At 42.3% G+C, this 19,194-nt stretch overlaps 1 protein-coding gene across 1 annotated transcript; it reads left to right on the top strand.

The window, feature by feature from the left end:
- Window positions 1-9,289: 9,289 nt before the first annotated feature.
- On the top strand, window positions 9,290-18,696 carry APOBEC1 (apolipoprotein B mRNA editing enzyme catalytic subunit 1). Its single transcript, XM_007089679.2, has 5 exons — window positions 9,290-9,305; window positions 14,456-14,483; window positions 16,348-16,745; window positions 17,560-17,678; window positions 18,547-18,696. Exons 1-5 carry the CDS (start codon window positions 9,290-9,292, stop codon window positions 18,694-18,696), a joined length of 711 nt encoding a protein of 236 aa, XP_007089741.2.
- Window positions 18,697-19,194: the final 498 nt, after the last annotated feature.

A 19,194-nucleotide genomic window follows, 5' to 3' on the forward strand; every position in this document is an offset into this window, starting at 1 on the left:
TCCTTCTTTCCTTTTTTCCTTCTTTCCTTCCTTCCTTCTTTCCTTTTTTCCTTCTTTCCTTCCTTCCTTCTTTCCTTCTTTCCTTCCTTTCTTCTTTCCCTCTTTCCTTCCTTCCTTCTTTCCTTCTTTCCTTCCTTCCTTCTTTCCTTTTTTCCTTCTTTCCTTCCTTCCTTCTTTCCTTCCTTCCTTCTTTCCTTCCTTCCTTCTTTCCTTCTTTCCTTCTTTCCTTCCTTCCTTCCTCACAACCTTCCGCTCTCTCTCTCTTTTTCTGTCTCTTCATGACCCTGTGTGTGTGAGAGAGAAGTACACATGAACTCTTTTGTAATACTCCATTTCTTTTAAGGGACATATTTCTTACATCATTTCTTTCTTTTTGCATTCATATCTTTATGGTACGTTTATGATTATAACTGCCCCTTCAACCATTCTCCACACTTCAGCTACAGTGGGACCTCTAAAACCCAATTCTCTTCATGTCACTTCCTTGTGGCACTGAGTTCTGTCTTGCCTTAGACAAGACAATGCCCTGACACTATTTGGAAAACTCCTCTCCCTTTTGTTTGCCTTTCTCCAATTAACTTAAAAAAATGTTTTTAATGTTTATTTATTTTTGAGAGACAGAGAGAGAGAGACAGAGCGTGAGTGGGGGAAGGGCAGAGAAAGGGGGAGACACAGAATCTGAAGCAGGCTCCAGGCTCTGAGCTGTCAGCACAGCGCCCAACGCAGGGCTCGAACTCACGGACCGCGAGATCATGATCTGAGCCGAAGTCAGACACCTAACAAAGTGAGCCACCCAGGCGCCCCGCTAATGTAATATATGGCCTTTTGTGACTGGGTTCTCTCATTGAGGATAATGTTCTCAAGCTTCATCTATGTTGTAATATGTGTCAGTCCTTCCTTTTTATAGCTGAATAATATTTCACTGTATGGATATACCACAACATATTTATCCATTCATCAGTTGATGGACATTTGAATTGTGTGTACCTTTTGGCTATTATGAGTAACACCGCTATGAACGTTCACATACAAGTTTTTGTGTGAGCATATGCTTTTAATCCTTTTAGAAGTGTCAAATCCTCTGGTTACTTTACGTTTAATGTTTTGAGGGACTGCCACGCTGTTTTCCACAGTGGTCGTACCCACCATTTTACATTGCTAACAGCAACGCATGAGAGTTCAAGTTTTTCCATATCCTCACTACCCCTTGCTATTGTCAACTATTTTGTAATTTTAATGATTTAATTTTAGCAAGTGAGAGAGAGAGAGCACATGTGAGCTGGGAGAGGGGCAGAGGGAGAAAGAGAGAGAGAGACAGAGAGAGACTCTTGAGCAAGCTCCATGCTTAGCACAGAACCTGACATGGGGCTCGATCTCATAACCTGAGCCTGAACCAAGAGTCGGGCACTGAACGGACTGAGCGACTCAGGCACCCCTCAAATTTTTTGATTAAAGACATCCTAGTGGTTATGAAGTGGCATCTTGTTGTGATTTTGACTTGGGTTTTCCTAATGATTAATGATGCTGAACATCTTCTCGTGTGCTTATTTGCTATTTCTCTACCTTTGGAGAAATGTCTATTCAACTCCTTCACCCATTTTAATTGGGTTATTTGATTTTTTTTTATGGTTGAGTTGCAATAATTGTGATATTAGATCCTTATTAGATATATAACCTGCAAACATTTTCTCTCATTCTGAGCTGTCTCTTCACTTTCTTGATAGTGTCCTCTTTTAATGTGATGAAGTCCAATTGATCTATTCTGCTGTTGTTCTTTGTGCGTTTGGTATCGTGTTTAAAATAAGCTGTTGCCTAATCCAAAGTCATGAACTTGTGTACCTACTTCTAAAAAAATTTGTTTAGGGGCGCCTGGGTGGCTCAGTCGGTTAAGTCTCTGACTTCGGCTCAGGTCAAGATCTCACAGTTTGTGGGTTCGAGCCCCGCGTCGAGCTCTGTGCTGACAGCTCAGAGCCTGGAGCCTGCTTCAGATTCTGTCTCCCTCTCTCTCTGCCCCTCCCCTGCTCACACTCTGTCTCTCTGTCTCTCTGTCTCTCAAAAATAAACATTAAAAAAATTAAATCTCTCTCAAAAATAAACATTAAAAAAATTAAAAATTTTTAGAATTAAAAAAAAATTTTTTTTAACGTTTATTTATTTTTGAGACAGAGAGAGACAGAGCATGAACAGGGGAGGGTGAGAGAGAGGGAGACACAGAATCTGAAACAGGCTCCAGGCTCTGAGCTGTCAGCACAGAGCCCGACCCGGGGCTTGAACTCACTGACCGTGAGATCATGACCTGAGCCGAAGTTGGCTGCTTAACCGACTGAGCCACCCAGGCGTCCCCAAAATTAAAAATTTTTAGAAGTTTGTTGATTTACTTAATCCCTATGCCCAATGTACAACTTGAACTCTAGACCCTGAGATCAAGAGTCACATGCTCTTCTAACTGAGCCAGTGGGGGGCCCCTCCTACATTTTTTTCCTAAGAGTTTGATAGTGTTGCTCTCACCTACTATCCCTCCTCTTCAAATACAACATTTTATGTTATGTGGGTTTTAACCCAATTAAAAATTTAAAAAAGAATAAAATCAATTTTACCCATACTTTAGATGTATGGATTTATTTCTGTGGTAGATCTTGCATATGTTTCCATAGGGGTTCAGAAAATGTCTTCCCCAAATATGCCACTTGGGCATATTGATTATCGTGAGTCGAAGGTACTTGAGAAATGGTGGGCACAAGGACACTCTGACCCTCCTTTGTGCCCCTGAAAATAGGAGGTAAATCTCCCATGTGAACAGTACCCTGCTGTACCAGGAGGGTAGAAAGCAGAGACAGGCAGTTTCAGATTGAGAAGGCTGTATAAACAAGTCTTGTTACCTCTTCAGCATTTCACTATCTAAAGCTCAAACCCCTTTGTCTAAGGGCACTTGGATTGCTCAGTCAGTTGAGCATCTGATTATGGCTCAGGTCATGGTCCCAGGATCGAGGGATTGGTCCCCAGGAGGGCGTGGAGCCTGCTTACGATTACCTCTCTCTCTTTCTCTCTCTCCCTACCCCCTCTCCCTGCTCTGCCCCTCTCCTCTGCTCACCCTTTCTCTCTCTCTAAAATAAAATTAAAAATTAAAAAATATATAAAGTAATGAGTCAGTGGCATTTCAGAAAAAATTCCTTTGTCTCGTCAATTTGTCAATTCTTCACAAATTTATTGTTTCTTTGCGTAATAGGTATGAAAGTTCCCTGCCTTGGTCACTTCTTTGAGTCTCATATCTTTGTGGGGTTCCTGTATGTACGTACATATCCTCCTGTTAATCTGTTTTTTTGTTACAGGGGTCTCAGCCAAGAATGTGAAAGGGTAGAGGGAAATTTTTTGCCTCCCACTGTTCAAGGGATAAAAAGAGAAAAAAAACAAAAAAAAAAAATCAAGTTTAAAGGAAAGGCAATAAAAACCACAGATGTGAATAAAATTATAAAAATATAAGACAATATAAGACAATATTAAAATTATAAAACAATTATATAAGACAATTATAAAAATATAAGACAATATTAGGTGGAAGTTTGACATTAACAGAATAAAGAGAAAAATCATAATCATCCCCAAAGATGCAAAAGAATAATGTGGCAAAATTCATGGTCATTTATGGGAAAAATTCTCAACAAACTAGAAAGGAACTTCTTTAGCCCCATAAAGGGCAGCTGTAAAAAACCTACAACTAATGAATAACTGAATGTGTTTCTCCAAAGATCTTGAACAAGTTGGGAACACTCATTCTTATCTTCTCTATTGAACATTTATTAGAATCTTTAGCCATCCCAATAAGGCAGTAAGAAGAAATGAAAAGGTACAAATGTTGGAAAGGAAGGAGTAAAGCTGTTTATTTGTAGATAACATGATTATGTGCCTGGGAAATCCTAAGGAATCTACAAACACGCCCCATAAAACCATTAGAAGTAAGTGAATTTAGCAAGCTGACAAGGTTAGAAGCTACAAATGAATCAATTCTACTTCCGTATACTGTTATTTATTTATTTATTTTTATTAATAATTTGTTTAAACATTTATTTAATTTTGAGAGACTGAGCACAAACAGGGGAGGGGCAGAGACAGAGGGAGACAGAATCCGAAGCAGGCTCCGGGCTCTGAGCTGTCAGCACAGAGCCTGACGCCAGCTCGAACCCATGAACCATGAGATCGTGACCTGAGAGGAAGTCAGATGCTTAACCGACTGAGGCACCCAGGTGCCCCCTGCGTTTTTCTTAAGTTTGTTTATTTATTTTGAGAGAGACAGAGAGCATGTGGGAGGGGCAGAGAGAGAGGGAGAGAGAATCCCAAGCAGCCTCCTCACTGTCAGCACAGAGACCAACGTGGGGCTCCAACCCACGAACCTCGAGATCACGACCTGAGCCGAAATCAAGAGTCGGACGCTTAACCGAGTAAGCCACCAAGGTGCCCCTCTATAACCTCTTAAAAAATAATTAAAGAAGACTGTTTAGAGTGATGCAAACAAACTTTAACACCTTGATGAAGCAAATGGTCTCCTTTTGGGGAATTGCAAAATGGGGCAGAATGCAGGAAGCTTTTAGAGGATAAAGAACAAGGAAAAAAAAAGAAAACATCTGATTGCCTGGGGTCACATAGTCCACTTTGGGGTGAGAAGGCCCAGAGTGGGCTTGGGGTTTGGAGATCAGCTGCTCTGGATATGCTGTGTTTCTGGCAAGGGGAGCATTTACTGGGACACAGAAGGTACCTAGAATTTGGTCTGCTGACATGACAGAGAGGGCAACCGCAGCTCCATCGTGATCCAGAAATTTCCTTAAACAACACTGTCAATGAAGAGTTAGAAGATAAAATTGAAAAACGAATACCACTTACCATCCAATGAAAAACATTACATTTTTAAGGGATACATTTCATAAACTGTACAAAATGTTACTAACAATTACAAAACATTGCTGAGCGGAGTTAAAGACCTAAATAACCAAAACAATAAGCCATGTTTGTGATTTGGAATACCCAATATTTTTGTAAATTAATTTTTTTTTTTTTATTTTACAGATAGAGTATGAGCTGGGGACAGGGGCAGACAGAGAGGGAAAGAGAAAGAGAGAGAGAGAGAGAGAGAGAGAGAGAGAGAACCTCAAGTAGGCTCTATGCTCAGCCCGATGCTGGGCTCTGAAGCCATGAACCATGAAATCATGGCCTGAGCCAAAATCCAGAGTCAGACACCTACCGGACTGAACCACCAGGTGTCTCTGGATACCCAATATTTTAATGTTCCAGTTCTATTCAAGTACATCTAGAAACTCTACACAATACCAATCCAAATCCCAAGAGGAATGTTTGTAAAAATTGACAGACTTAAATTTATATAGCCAAAGCAATTTATTTATTTTAATTTATTACATTTTTTTTTTAATGTTCACTTATTTTTGAGAGAGAGGGAGACAGAGGGTGAGCAGGGGAGGGACAGAGAGAGAGAGGGAGACACAGAATCTGAAGCAGGCTCCAGGCTCTGAGCCATCAGCACAGAGCCCGATGCGGGATCGAACTCATGGACGGCAAGATCATGACCTGAGCCAAAGTCAGAAGCGTAACTGACTGAGCCATCCAGGCACCCCTATATAGCCAAAGCAATTTGGAAACATTGGGAAAATAAAAATTTATACTACTAATATTAAGACTTATTATAAATCTACGATAATTATAACAGTGTGATATAAGCAGAATGATAGGCATATAGATCAATGGAATGAAAGAGAGCTTTGATTCCACACTGTATGATTGATTGGTTTTTCAGTAAAGGTGCCAAGGTAATTCCGTAGGAAAGGTACAGACCTTTCAACAAATAGTGCTAAAAAACCAAGCATCCACGTGGGGGGAGATGATATAGAAAATCTACTTTGAACTGAATGTTTGTGTCCCCCACACATTTAACCCCTGTTAAAGTCTTAATCCTCCCCATGTGGAGAGGAGCCTCTAAGGAAGTAATTAAAGTCAAATGGGGTCCTGATCTAACAGGATCAGTGTCCTTATAAGAAGAGACCTACGTGAGCTACCTACTAATGGTCTGAGCCCTCTGAACTTGCGAACGCAAGGAAAGGTCACGTGAAAACATAGCAAGAAAGCAGTGTCTACAAGCCAGGAAGAGAGTTCTCACCAGAAACCAAATTGGTTGGAACCTTGATCTTGGACTCCTAGCCTCCAGAACTGTGAGAAAAGAAACTTCTGTTGTTTAAGCAACCCAGTCTGTGGTATTTTGTTACGACAGCTCTAGCTGACTAATAATATCCATATGGACAAAAAGGAACCCTGGCCCTCATATTATACCATACGCAAAAATTAACTGAAAGAAACAGATTATAGAACGAATATAAAAGTGGGGCACCTGGCTAGCTCAGGCGGTAGAAGGTGCAACTCTCAATCCCGGGGTTGTGAGTTCAAGCCCCACGTTGAGAGTGGGGATTACTTAAAACTTACTTTCAAGTTACTTAAAAATTACTCTTAAGTTATTTTAAAATACTTAAAAAGAAAAATCTTCAAAAACGCAGAAAGCTAAAAACTGAAACTATTTTCCCGTCCTTCGAGTAGGCACTAATTTTACAGACATGATCCACAAAACACTAACCATAGAAAAAAAATTGACAAATTGAGTTTCGTTAAAGTGGAGAACTTCTTTTCTTCAGAAGAGACACCATTAAGGAAATGAAAAGGCAAGTGTGTTTACATATATAACAAAGGAATTGTATCCACAATGTATAAAGAACTCGTATAACTCAGAAGACAAACAACCCGTAAGAAATGGATAAAATGCTCAGACTTTAGAAAAGAAGATATGTAAATAACTAATAAGCACGTGAAAGGATGGTCAACATCAGGACAATGCTAGTAAAAAATCACAATTAGATACTACCATACCCACAAAAATGATCGCTACTTTAAGAGCTGACACTCCCAAAGGCTGAAACTCTCGCACCCTCTTGACGGGAAAGTGAACTGGTATAAACATTTGGCATTTTCTTGAGTGAAATATATGCTTACCTACTTGATCCAGCAATTCAACTGCCAGATTCTTTTTTTTTTTTTTAAGTGTTTAGTTATTCTTGAGAGCGAGCGAGAGAGAGAGACACAGAGTGTGAGTGGGGATGGGGCAGAGAGAGAGGGAGACACAGAATCTGAAGCAGGCTCCAGGATCCGAGCTGTCAGCACAGAGCCCGACGCGGGGCTCAAACCCACAAACCATGAGATCGTGACCTGAGCCGAAGTTGGACGTTTAACTGATGGAGCCACCTAGGCTCCTCAGGCATCTTTTTTTTTTTTTTTTTTAATATTTATTTATTTTGAGAGAGAGATAAAGTGTGAGCAGGGGAGAGGCAGAGAGAGAGGGAGAGAGAATCCCAAGTAGGCTCCATGCTATCGGTGCAGATCCCAAGTGTGGGGCTCCATCCCTAACAATGAGATCATGAGCTGAGCCCAAACCAAGAGTTGGATAGACGCTTAGTTGACTAAGCCACCAGGCATCCTTCTCTGACTGATTCTTTTGCATCACTCTCATAAGGGTACTTTTGATTAGATTGAGACCACACAGGATGGGATAATCTTTTTACCTCAAGATCCTTAACTTAACCACACCTGCAAAGTCCCTTATGCCATTGTAAGGTACCATATTATAAGGTTCCAGGTGTTACGATGTGGCCATCTCTGGAGGGGTTGGTATTCTACTTAGCACCCACATAACTTTTAAACACTTGGCTCCTGGGGCGCCTGGGCAGCTCAGTTGGTTAATCCGACACTTGATTTCAGCTCAGGTCGATTTCATGGTTCGTGAGTTTGAGCCCTGCATTGGGCTGTTCACTGACAGCACGGAGTCTGCTTGGGATTCTCCCTCTCTCTCCCTCGTTCTCTATCCCTGCCCCTGCTCATGCTCTGTCTCTCTCTCTCTCAAAAAAAAAAAAAAAAAAAAAAAAAAAAAATCAAGAAAGAAAACTTAAAAGCAAAAAAAAAAAAAAAAAAAGAAACACTTGGATTCTGAAGGACCTTCATTTTTGAGGTGGCACTTCTGCCCTTTCTTCGTAACTTTTTCTTTTGATTTTTTAAAATGTTTATTCATTTTGAGAGAGAGAGAGAATGTGACCGAGGAAAGGAGACACAGAATCCGAAGCAGGCTCTGGGCTCTGAGCTGTCAGCACAGAGCCTGACAGGGGGGCTTGAACTCACAATCCACAAGATCGTGCCCTGAGCTGGAGTCAGACGCTCAACCGACTGAACCCGGGTGCCCCTCTTCTTCATAACTCTTTAACTGCCACTCAAACAACTGTTTTATCTTGTGGAGGCTCTACTTTGACTTTCATAATTAAGGAAGATCTTATATGTAGGGGCTTAGGTATAATAGGGGTGGATGGTCCTTGAGATTCAGAGTTCAGAAGCTCTAGTTGTGAGACCCTAGAGGGAGGGAGCCTTGGGTCTTGAAAATGCCCTCAATTCTGGGAGCGTGTGCTGAGCCTCAGAGATGCATGAGCCAGGGTTCAGGCAACAGGAGGCAACGGCAGTCTGGAGCACAGTATTCACTTCCTCAAGAAGGATGAGAAAGCAGGAGTGGACCTGGCCATACACTTAACCTTAGCTTCAAAAAGGAAGAGGGATCACCAAAGACGTAATTAGATGCACTAATTACCCAACTCAGAGGCCAAAGTCCTCCTGATTTTGCATCTATCGGTGCCCCTCCCCATTCCAACAAGATTGGGGGCAAAGAACAAAATAAGAGGAAGTTAGAAATAAGTAAATAATCGCTAAAGATATAAGCAAATGGTCGCTCAAGTAAAGAAATAAGTAAATAATCCTCAGTGTCTGCACCAGGTAACGTTGAAAGCCTTCAGATTCTACAAACCCGTCGGTTCTCTCTTCCCTTTGTTCTTCCTTCGCGCTCTCTAATGAAGAATGATTGATCAGTCTTGCCTGACCCTTCATTTTTAAAAGAGGGAAACGTTCCGAAATTCAGAGGTTTCCGGGGAAGAACTTGGAAATGCGGATATCCTCGGTGATTTACTCCACAGAATCCTAAGCTTTCTTATCAACACATTGTTGTGAATTCCCCACACCTCCTTCCCTCTTAATCTGCTTACTGTTTGTACAGTCGAGATACCCGGCAACTGCCTGAGACTCAGGACTGAGTCATCCTCTGCCCCAGCCAGGTATCAGCGGCCACACCTATGATGTCCAGGCGTGTTGTTGGTAAGAGCGATCAGCACAATATACGGTTCCGGGGGGAAAAGTCCAGTGACAGTGCACCATGGCTTCTGACAAAGGTAAACTGGACCGGGGGGCCTGGCAAGCTCTATATTCATGAAAAGGGCAGATATTCTGTGTGTGTGTGTGTGTGTGTGTGTGTGTGTGCATGTGTGTGCGTGTCCTGCCTGTGCTTGTGTCCTTGAGCGTTTTTCAACTTTCCCGTGTATTAATATATTATTCATACGACTCTTAAACGGGATTTATTATTATTCTTACTACTAACTATTCACATCCACAAATGATTTTGATCAAATGACACCAAATCGATGCTTGTTTCACCGTAACAAAAAGTTCAGTGAAAAATACAACTGTTAAATAACAGTTTAAAAAATAGCAGCGGGGGGGCGCCCGGGTGGCTTAGTCGGTGTCTGACTCTTGATTTGGGCTCAGGTTCAGATTTCACAGTTCATGCGATTGAGCTCCACGTCGGGGCTCTGCACTGACAGTAAGGAGCCTGTTTAGGATTCTCTCTCTCCTTCTCTCTCCGCCCCTCCCCCATTCATTCTCTCTCTCTCTCTCTCTCTCTCTCTCTCTCTCTCTCTGTCAAAAATTAATTTAAAAAATAAGTACATGAAGTTAAAAAAAAGAAAGTCTTTTTTTTTAATGTTTATTTTTGAGACAGAAAAAGACAGAGCATGAGCAGGGGGGTGGGGCAGAGAGAGAGAGAGAGAGAGGGAGACACAGAAGCCGAAGTGGGCTCCAGTCTCTGAGCTGTCAGCACAGAGCCCCTCGCGGGGCTCGAACCCACGAATCATGAGATCAGGACCTGAGCCGAAGTCGGACGCTTAACTGACTGAGCCGCCCAGATGCCCCTCTTAGCTGTTTCTTTTGACTGAAGGATTATCTCCATTCCCTGAAACTTTGTACATTGGGAACTCAGATGACTGAGTCGTGCCCCATGTTGACTCAGTTTACATCCGAGCTCCAAATTCTGCTGCTACCTCTATTGTTCTTTTCTTTTCCTAAAGGCAGTGATTGTTGATTCTGTCTCTCCCTCCTTCCGCATTAACTTGATTCAGAGGGAGACTTTTGCCACCTTTGAGATCCTTTGTACGGCAGCATTTTGCCGTCAATGCCCTCAGTACCCACTGGGCTCCAGGTGAAGTCAGCTTCTCCTCTGCTGGTTCAACAAGATCTTTTCATATCTCGGCACCTGAGTGCCTCAGCTGGTGAAACGTCCCACTCTTGGTGTCGGCTCAGGTCATGATCTCACAGTACTTGAGTCTGAGCCCCGAATCAGGCTCAGCGCTGGCAGCATGGAACCCGCTTGGGATTCTCTCTCCCTCTCTCTCTGCCTCTCCCCACTCTCTGTCAAACTAAATGAATAAACATAAAAAAAAAAAAAAGGAATATCTTTCCATATGTATTTTGCAAATGTTTTTTCACTCCTCTCATTGATGCAGATCTTTCTTCGTTCCTCTTGATTTGTGGTTTAAAAAGTACATGTGCGTATAGGGGCGCCTGGGTGGCTCAGTCGGTTGAGCCTCCATCTTCGGCTCAGGTCATGATCTTGCAGTTTGTGAGTTCGGGCCCCGTGTCAGACTCTGTGCTGACAGCTCAGAGCCTGGAGCCTGCTTTGGATTCTTGTCTCCCTCTCTCTCTGCCCTCCCCTGCTCTGTTTCTGTCTCTGTCTCTCTCTCTCTCTCTCTCAAAAATAAACAAGAATTAAAAAAAAAAAAAAGGCGCATGCTTTACCTACTCAGTCAGCCAGGCACCCCAGAAGTACATGTATATTAAGCCAGTGGTGCCCTGGCTTCTCTCCATACTACTAAACACTCCTTAAGTAGTTATTTTGAGATAATCAAAGTTTAAAAACGTGCAGCTTTAAGAATAATAGAGAGGCTCCTTATACACTTTGCTCAGTTCCCCCCAATGGTTACGTTTTGCAAAACTATAGAATAATCTCACAACCTATGGCTTCTCAGCCTGTGGCTAAGATCAAGTGTAGAATAATATCACAACCAGAATACTAACATTGACACAATCCACCTATTTTATTCAGATTTCTCCAGTTGCACTTGTAGTCGTTTATGTGTGTGTATTTAGTTTTTTCTTTCTTTTTTTAATGTTTATTTATTTGTTTTGAATTTTTAAAAAATGTTTATTTATTTTAGAGAGAGAGACAGAGAGACAGAGACAGAGCATGAGCAGGAGTTGGGGGGAGGGGGTTGCGCAGAGAGAGGGAGACACAGAATCCAAAGCAGGTTCCAGACTCTGAGCTGTTCGCACAAAGCCTGACGTGGGGCTCGAACTCACAAACCGTGAGATCATGACCTGAGCTGCAATCAAGTCGGCCGCTTAACCGACTGAGCCACCCAGGTGCCTCTGTGTGTATTTAGTTGTAGGCAATTTTGTCACCTGCAGAGGTCTGTGTTTTCACCACCATGATCATTCCAACAGTACAGAGATATTTTATTGCCCTTTTATAACCAAACCCTCCTTCTTCCTGCCCCACCCCTGTTCTTAATTCTTGAGAACCACTGATCTGTCCTCACTTCTAAAATTTTGCCACTCAAAATGTTAGACAAATGGAATCATGCAGAATGCAACTTTTTGAGATTGCTCCCCCCTCCCCCAGCATAATTCCTTGGAGATTCATCCAAGCTATTACATGTATCAATAGTTTGTTCCTTTTTATTGCTAAATTCCATTCCATTTACCACGGATTGTTTAACATCTGGACATCTAGGTTGATGCCAGTTTTTAGATATTACAAACCAAAGCGATAGAAACATTTGCATACAGCCTTCGTGGGAGCCTACATTTTCGTGTCTCTGAGATAAATGCCCAGGGTGCAGTTGCTGGGTTATATGGCAGTTGCATTTTCAATTATTGTTGTTGCTTTTATTTTTTTTTAATTTTTAATTAATCTTTATTTTATTTTATTTTTTTTAATTTTTTTTTTAACGTTTATTTATTTTTGAGACAGAGAGAGACAGAGCATGAACAGGGGAGGGTCAGAGAGAGGGAGACACAGAATCTGAAACAGGCTCCAGGCTCTGAGCGGTCAGCCCAGAGCCCAATGCGGGGCTCGAACTCACGGACCGCGAGATCGTGACCTGAGCCGAAGTCGGCCGCTTAACTGACTGAGCCACCCAGGCGCCCCGTTGTTGTTTTCAATTAAGAAACTTCTGGGACACCTGGGTGTCAGTTGAGCAACCAACTCTTGATTTCAGCACAGGTCATGATCTCTCATTTGTGAGGTCGAGCCCTGCATTAGGCTCCTCACTGAGCACGGACCCTGCTTGGGATCTCTCTCTGCCCCTGTCGTCTCTCAAAATAAATAAGTAAGCTTTAAAAATAAAAATAAAATAATAATAACGATTAAGAAACTGCCTGTTTCCTGGAGTGGCTGTACCAGTTTACGTTCCCACTAACAATGTATGAGAGAGCCACTCTCTCCGCATAATATTGTTCTCTCTCTGTCTCTTCGTTCCTCTGTGTATATATTTAGGTATCCCATAATTGATAGTAGTGAGTCTCGTTCAGTCATTTGTTCAATAAGTATCTACTGCCAACGTGTTTCAGGCAGTGTGATGATAGAGTCTAGAACAAGATATTCACATGATCTCGCGGTCTGTGAGTTTGAGCCCCGCGTTGGGCTCTGTGCTGGCAGCTCAGAGCCTGGACCCTGTTTCAGATTCTGTGTCTCCCTCTCTCTGACCCTCCCCCGTTCATGCTTTGTCTCTGTCTCAAAAATAAATAAACGCTAAAAAAAAAAAAAAAAAAAAAATTTAAAAAAAAAGGGGCGCCTGGGTGGCTCAGTTAAGCGGCTGACTTCGGCCCAGGTCATGATCTCGCGGTCTGTGAGTTTGAGCCCCGCGTTGGGCTCTGTGCTGGCAGCTCAGAGCCTGGACCCTGTTTCAGATTCTGTGTCTCCCTCTCTCTGACCCTCCCCCGTTCATGCTTTGTCTCTGTCTCAAAAATAAATAAACGCTAAAAAAAAAAAAAAAAAAAAAAAAAATTTAGAACAAGATATTCATAATCCGTATCTCACATAATTTATAATTCATTGTTATTATGGTCGTGTAAATACCAATCAAGATATAGCATGATATGGGAATGCAAACTGGTGCAGCCACTCTGGAAAACAGTATGGAGGTTCCTCAAAACATTCAAAATAGAACTACCCTACGACCCAGCAACTGCACTACTAGGGATTTATCCAAGGGATACAGGGGTGCTGTTTCGAAGGGGCACATGCACCCCCATGTTTATAGCAGCACGATCAACAATAGCCAAAGTATGGAACGAGCCCAAATGTCCATCGATGGATGAATGGATAAAGAAGGTGTGGTATATATATACAATGGAGTATTACCTGGCAATCAAAAAGAATGAAATCTTGCCATTCGCAACTACGTAGATGGAACTGGAGGGTATTACGCTAAGTGACATTAGTCAGTCAGAGAAAGACAAAAATCATATGCCTTCACTCATATGAGGACTTTAAGAGACACACCAGATGAACATAAGGGAAGGGAAGCAAAAATAATAGAAAAACAGGGAGGGGGACAAAACATAAGAGACTCTTAAATATAGAGAACAAACTGAGGGTTGCTAGAGGGGTTGTGGGAGGGGGATGGGCTAAATGGGTAAGGGGTATTAAGGAAGTCACTTGGGATAAGCACTGGGTGCTTATACCTAGATATAACTTATACCTACCTTATACCTAGTGATACCTAGGTGTAACTGGGTGTCATAGCTAGGGGATGAATTACTGGAATCTACTCCTGAACTCATTGTGGCACTCTATGTTAACTAACTTGGATGTAAATTAAAAAATAAATAAAATATAAGAACAATAGCTCCATACAAAAACATAAATGTATAGCATGATAATTGCTGTGATGAAGGACGTACAGGGTGCTATGGAAGCAGGTAGAAATTACACATAGGAGCCTCTGGGGGATGACTGTCTCATTGCATTTGATCATTCTTGCTGGAGCCTTAAGGAGGATTTTCTGGTTTGGGATTGGGCAAATAGATTTTTGGCAGAGCCCTTACAAATTTGGCTTTTCTTGAGGGTCCAATCCAATGAATATAGGAGAGACTCTTTTAACCCCATTTTCTGATATGGTTTGCAGGTTTAGAAAAACCGAGTATTTTTCTTAGCTAAATATATGTGTGTGGGTGTTATTTGACATAATCGTCTCTTGGTCAACAGGGCCTTCCGCTGGAGATGCCACCTTGAGGTAAGACTGATATTATCATAGGAGCAGCTGGGTGGCTCAGTTGGTTAAGCATCCGAGTGCAGTTCAGGTAACGATCTCACAGTTGGTGAGTTCAAGCCCCGCATCAGGCTTTGGGCTGACAGCTCAGAGCCTGGAGCCTGCTTTGGATTCTGTGTCTCCTCTCTCTGCCTTTCCTCTGCTCTCTCTCTGCCTCTCTCCAAAATAAATAAACATTAAAAAAAAAAAAAAAGAATACTACCATAGTGAGCATTTAATTCAGCAAGAAAAGGTGGATTTAAGAGCTGTAGGACTATAGCTTTCCATATTTTTCCTTTCTTGTTGTATCGTGTTCCCACTCTTTCCTTTTGCCTTTTCTTTCTTTTTTTTTAATTTTATTTTTTACATTTATTTATTTATTTTTGAGAGAGAGAGAGAGACAGAGAAAGAGACAGAGCACAAGCGGGGGAGGGGCAGAGAGAGAGAGGGAGACACAGAATCCGAAGCAGGCTCCAGGCTCTGAACTGTCAGCACAGAGCCCGATGCGGGGCTCGAACCCACAAACCATGAGATCATGACCTGAGCCGAAGTCGGACGCTCAACCGACTGAACCACCCAGGTGCCCCACCTTTTGCCTTTTCTAACTTCATTCTCTATAACTATTGCTTTTTTAAAAGTTTATTTTTTTATTTTGAGAGAGAGAGAGAGCACACACACGAGCTAGGGGCTGGGGGCAGACAGAGAGAATCCCAAGCAGGCTCCGCATGGAGCCTGCTGTGGGCCCAAGAGTTGGATGCTCAGCTGACTGAGCCACCCAGGCGCCCTATGATTATTGCTTCCTATATCTTTGTTTGTATGTCTTTTGGTTTGTGTTTAAATAAATTACCTTCCAGCTTTGTTCTGTTACTGTTTTATCTTCATACTTCTCTGTTTAAATCACATGACTTGATAGCCATTAGCGAAAGGTCCAGAGAACTCATTTGTCACTTTGAGTTCATCTTTTTATTTTATACCATATTCCCATTTTTCAGACGTAGCATTATAACAGGGGGACTTTTGTCAGGGAATAAATTATCTCACGATGGGTGGGAGGACTGATCTATGTGGTCAATAAATGTAATACTTGAGGGATGAGTGGAAATATTGGGATGTAATAAGCTGATGACTCAACCATATGGCAAAGAAGAGTACTCATCACGATCTTGAGTTTCCCCTGAGTTACAGCTTTGAGACATGGAAAGGATTAAGTCTACAGATGTCATTGGGAGGGGCACCTGGCTGGCTCAGTCAGTGGAGCATGTGACTCTTGGTCTTGGTGTGGTAAGTCTGAGCCCCACAGTGGGTGTAGAGACTGTTAAAGACAAAAATCTTTTTTTTTTTTTTTGACAAAAATCTTTAAAAAATAAATAAATAAAGATGCCACTGGGAGCAACTTGAATTTTTTTCTTATGAGGAATTAGTATGCAGAATTTCATGCCGAAGAATCCCGAGGCTTCTTCTCTCTTCAAACTTGGCAATAGAATCTTGTTGGCAGTTTGAGGCTCCTACCTAAAATTTAGTTAGAGTCCACTGAGGAACGTTGAGGTGTAGGGATTGGAGCATGGCGTCTCTACATATTTATGCCTGAATTCAAAACTACCAAGCAACGGTATAGAGAGAATGGTAACTCCATGACGTGAGGTGGGAAAACTCTCTTCACTATGCTTGTGAGAGAAACTCTGATGATTCAGACAGGCCCACCTAGATAACTTTGGGAGACAGATTAGAAAAGAAAATGTCCTGAGATGTCATGTTTGAGATCTGTGTGATAGGAGAGGGGAACATGAAATCATTCCTCGGGTCCCTCTAAAGATTGCCTGAAAGCATGGGGGTGCTTTTTGTGTTTCAGGAGAAGAATTGAACCCCGGGAGTTTGAAGTCTTCTTTGACCCCAGAGAACTCCGCAAAGAGGCCTGTCTGCTCTATGAAATTAAGTGGGGCACAAGCCATAGGATCTGGCGAAACTCGGGCAGAAATACCGCCAACCACGTCGAGCTCAACTTTATAGAAAAATTTACTTCAGAAAGACATTTTTGCCCCTCCGTCAGCTGTTCCATCACCTGGTTCCTGTCCTGGAGTCCCTGTTGGGAATGCTCCAAGGCTATCAGAGGATTTTTGAGTCAACACCCTAGCGTGACTCTGGTTATTTATGTATCTCGGCTCTTCTGGCACCTGGATCAACAAAACCGGCAAGGACTCAGGGACCTCATCAACAGTGGTGTGACCGTCCAGATTATGAGAGTCCCAGGTAAAAACAACAAACAGAGGACCTTAAGTGTTGATGCGAGACTGTGCTGGTAGCATGTTTCCAGGCCAGAAGAGTGACTATCCCACTTCGGAAGTCTCAGAAGTGAAAGTCCGGGGGCGCCTGGGTGGCTCAGTCAGTTAAGTGTCTGACTTGGGCTCAGGGCAGGATCTAGCAGTTCGTGAGTTCGAGCCCGGCATCGGGCTCTCTGCTGTCAGCACAGAACCTGCTTCAGATCCTCTGTCTCTCTCTCTCTCTCTCTCTCTCTGTCCCTCCCCCACTGTGCTCTCTCCCTCCCTCTCTCTCTGTCTCTCTCCTAAATAAATAAATAAACTGGCTAGCTCAGTTAAGTGTCCAACTTTGGCTCAGGTCATGATCTGGCAGTTCGTGGGTTCAAGCCCTGCATCAGACTCTGTCCTGACAGCTTGGATTCTGTGTTTCTCTCTTATCTCTGCCCTTCCCCCACTGCCGCTCTGTCTCTTTCTATCTCTCAAAAATGAGTAAATGTTTAAAAAAAAAAAGAAGAAGAAGAAGCGAAAGTCCAAAATAACATGAGAAAGGACCAGGTCTGATATTCACAGCAAGGAAAATATGAAAAAGAGGGCTCTCTTCTCCATGCCTGCACCTGCCATGGTGACCCGTCAGCCATCTTGGAATAAACTATGTTGTTGTTTTTAGGGATTCAGGGGGAGGTTAGTCCATCTCCAACAGCAAATAGGCTGACGGGTTTTATATAACGTGTATCTATAAGCTGGGCTCTCTTTAAAGTAACTTTCTGCTCTATTAGCTGAATGAACCAAAATTTGTGTCTCCTTAGAGTATGATCACTGCTGGAGGAATTTTGTCAACTACCCACCTGGGGAAGAAGATCACTGGCCCAGGTACCCTGTTGTATGGATGAAGCTGTATGCACTGGAACTGCACTGCATAATTCTAGTAAGTTATTTTATTTTATTTTATCTTATCTTATTTTATTTTATTTTATTTTATTTTATTAGGTTTTGTTTATTTAAGTAATCTCTACACCCAACGCAGGGCTCGAACCTATGACCCTGAGATCAACACTTGCATGATCCTCCAACTGAGCCATTCAGGAGCCCCTCTAGTCGGTCACATTAAGGGACAAAGATTATGATGCCAAAAGAAACATCCTTCTTCAAACTTCTTTTCTGATAAGTTGATATGTCTTTTCTTCACCGTCTCTTTGTCATTTGTATTGAAATTTAGTTATTTAACTTCTTGATGTACCTTAAGAAAGTGTGAGAATGGGGCATCTGGGGGGTTCCGTCAGACTCCTGATTTTGGCTTTTGGCTCAGGTCATGACCTCACGGTTGGTGAGACCGAGCCCCTCATCCGGCTCTGGGCTGACAGCGTGTGGCCTTCTTGGGATTCTCTCTCTTCCTCTCTCTCTGCCCCTTCCCCGCTCTCTCTCTCTCTCTCTCTGTCTCAAAATAAATAAGTAAACTTAAAACAAACAAAAAAGAAAATGCGAGAAGAACAAGACAATCTCTGTAGGAAATAAATGAGAGAAGGGAACAGATAAACCGGTTTAAGATATACATGGACTCCACATTAACTTGATATTATTATTATTATTATTATTATTATTACAACACTTACTGGCTCTACAGAATTCCAGATATTCTCTTTTCCCATATTGATGTGTGTCATCCTATTGAGGAAATGTAGGTGTCCCATTTGTATTCTCTTGAAAGTTGCTCAATAAACTTCCAACTAATGTTTTGAAATGTTTGTGGTTACAATAGTATCAAGAAAAATATTATTCTTTTTTTTTCCTTCCAGAGTCTCCCTCCCTGCTTAAAGATTTTAAGAAGATGTCAGAATCAGCTTACATTGTTCAGACTTACTCTTCAAAATTGCCATTACCAAATGATCCCCCCCCATATCCTTTTAGCTACAGGATTGATACAACTTCCTGTGACTTGGAGATGAATGGAATGATTCCTTGTGGGCGCCTGGGTGGTTCAGCTGATTGGGCGTCCAACTTTGGCTCAGGTCATGATCTCACAGTCCATGAGTTCAAGCCCCGCACGGGGCTCTGTGCTGACAGTTCAGAGCCTGGTACCTGCTTCCGATTCTGTGTCCCTCTCTCTGCCCCTCCCTGCCTCATGCTCTGTCTGTCTGTCTCTCTCTCTCAAAAATTAAAAAATTAAAAAAAAAAAAAGAGTGATTCCTGCATACTCTGTTTCAGTAACAGGCACTGATGCCCCACGAAAAAGAGAATGCCATTGGAATGTAGAAATTTTCAGCTTGTGTTTCTATACACCACCAACAAATTATCTAAAAATGAAAAAAATGTAAATCCCATTCACAAGAGCATCACAAATAATTAAGGGGTCCTTGGGTCGCTAAATAGGGTGAGAGTCTGACTTCGGCTCAGGTCATGATCTCACGGCTCCTGAGTTCAAGCCCCTCATAGGGCTCTGTGCT

This window comes from Panthera tigris, chromosome B4, assembly GCF_018350195.1.
Source record: "Panthera tigris isolate Pti1 chromosome B4, P.tigris_Pti1_mat1.1, whole genome shotgun sequence".
NCBI classification, from domain to species: Eukaryota; Metazoa; Chordata; class Mammalia; order Carnivora; family Felidae; genus Panthera; species Panthera tigris.

What these genes read in the sequence shown, in the direction of transcription:
- APOBEC1 (XM_007089679.2), top strand. An exon ending in GCTGGAGATGCCACCTTGAG is followed by an intron (nt 14,484 to 16,347) that starts GTAAGACTGATA and finishes TTTGTGTTTCAG; the next exon opens with GAGAAGAATTGAACCCCGGG. An exon ending in AACTGCACTGCATAATTCTA is followed by an intron (nt 17,679 to 18,546) that starts GTAAGTTATTTT and finishes TTTTCCTTCCAG; the next exon opens with AGTCTCCCTCCCTGCTTAAA.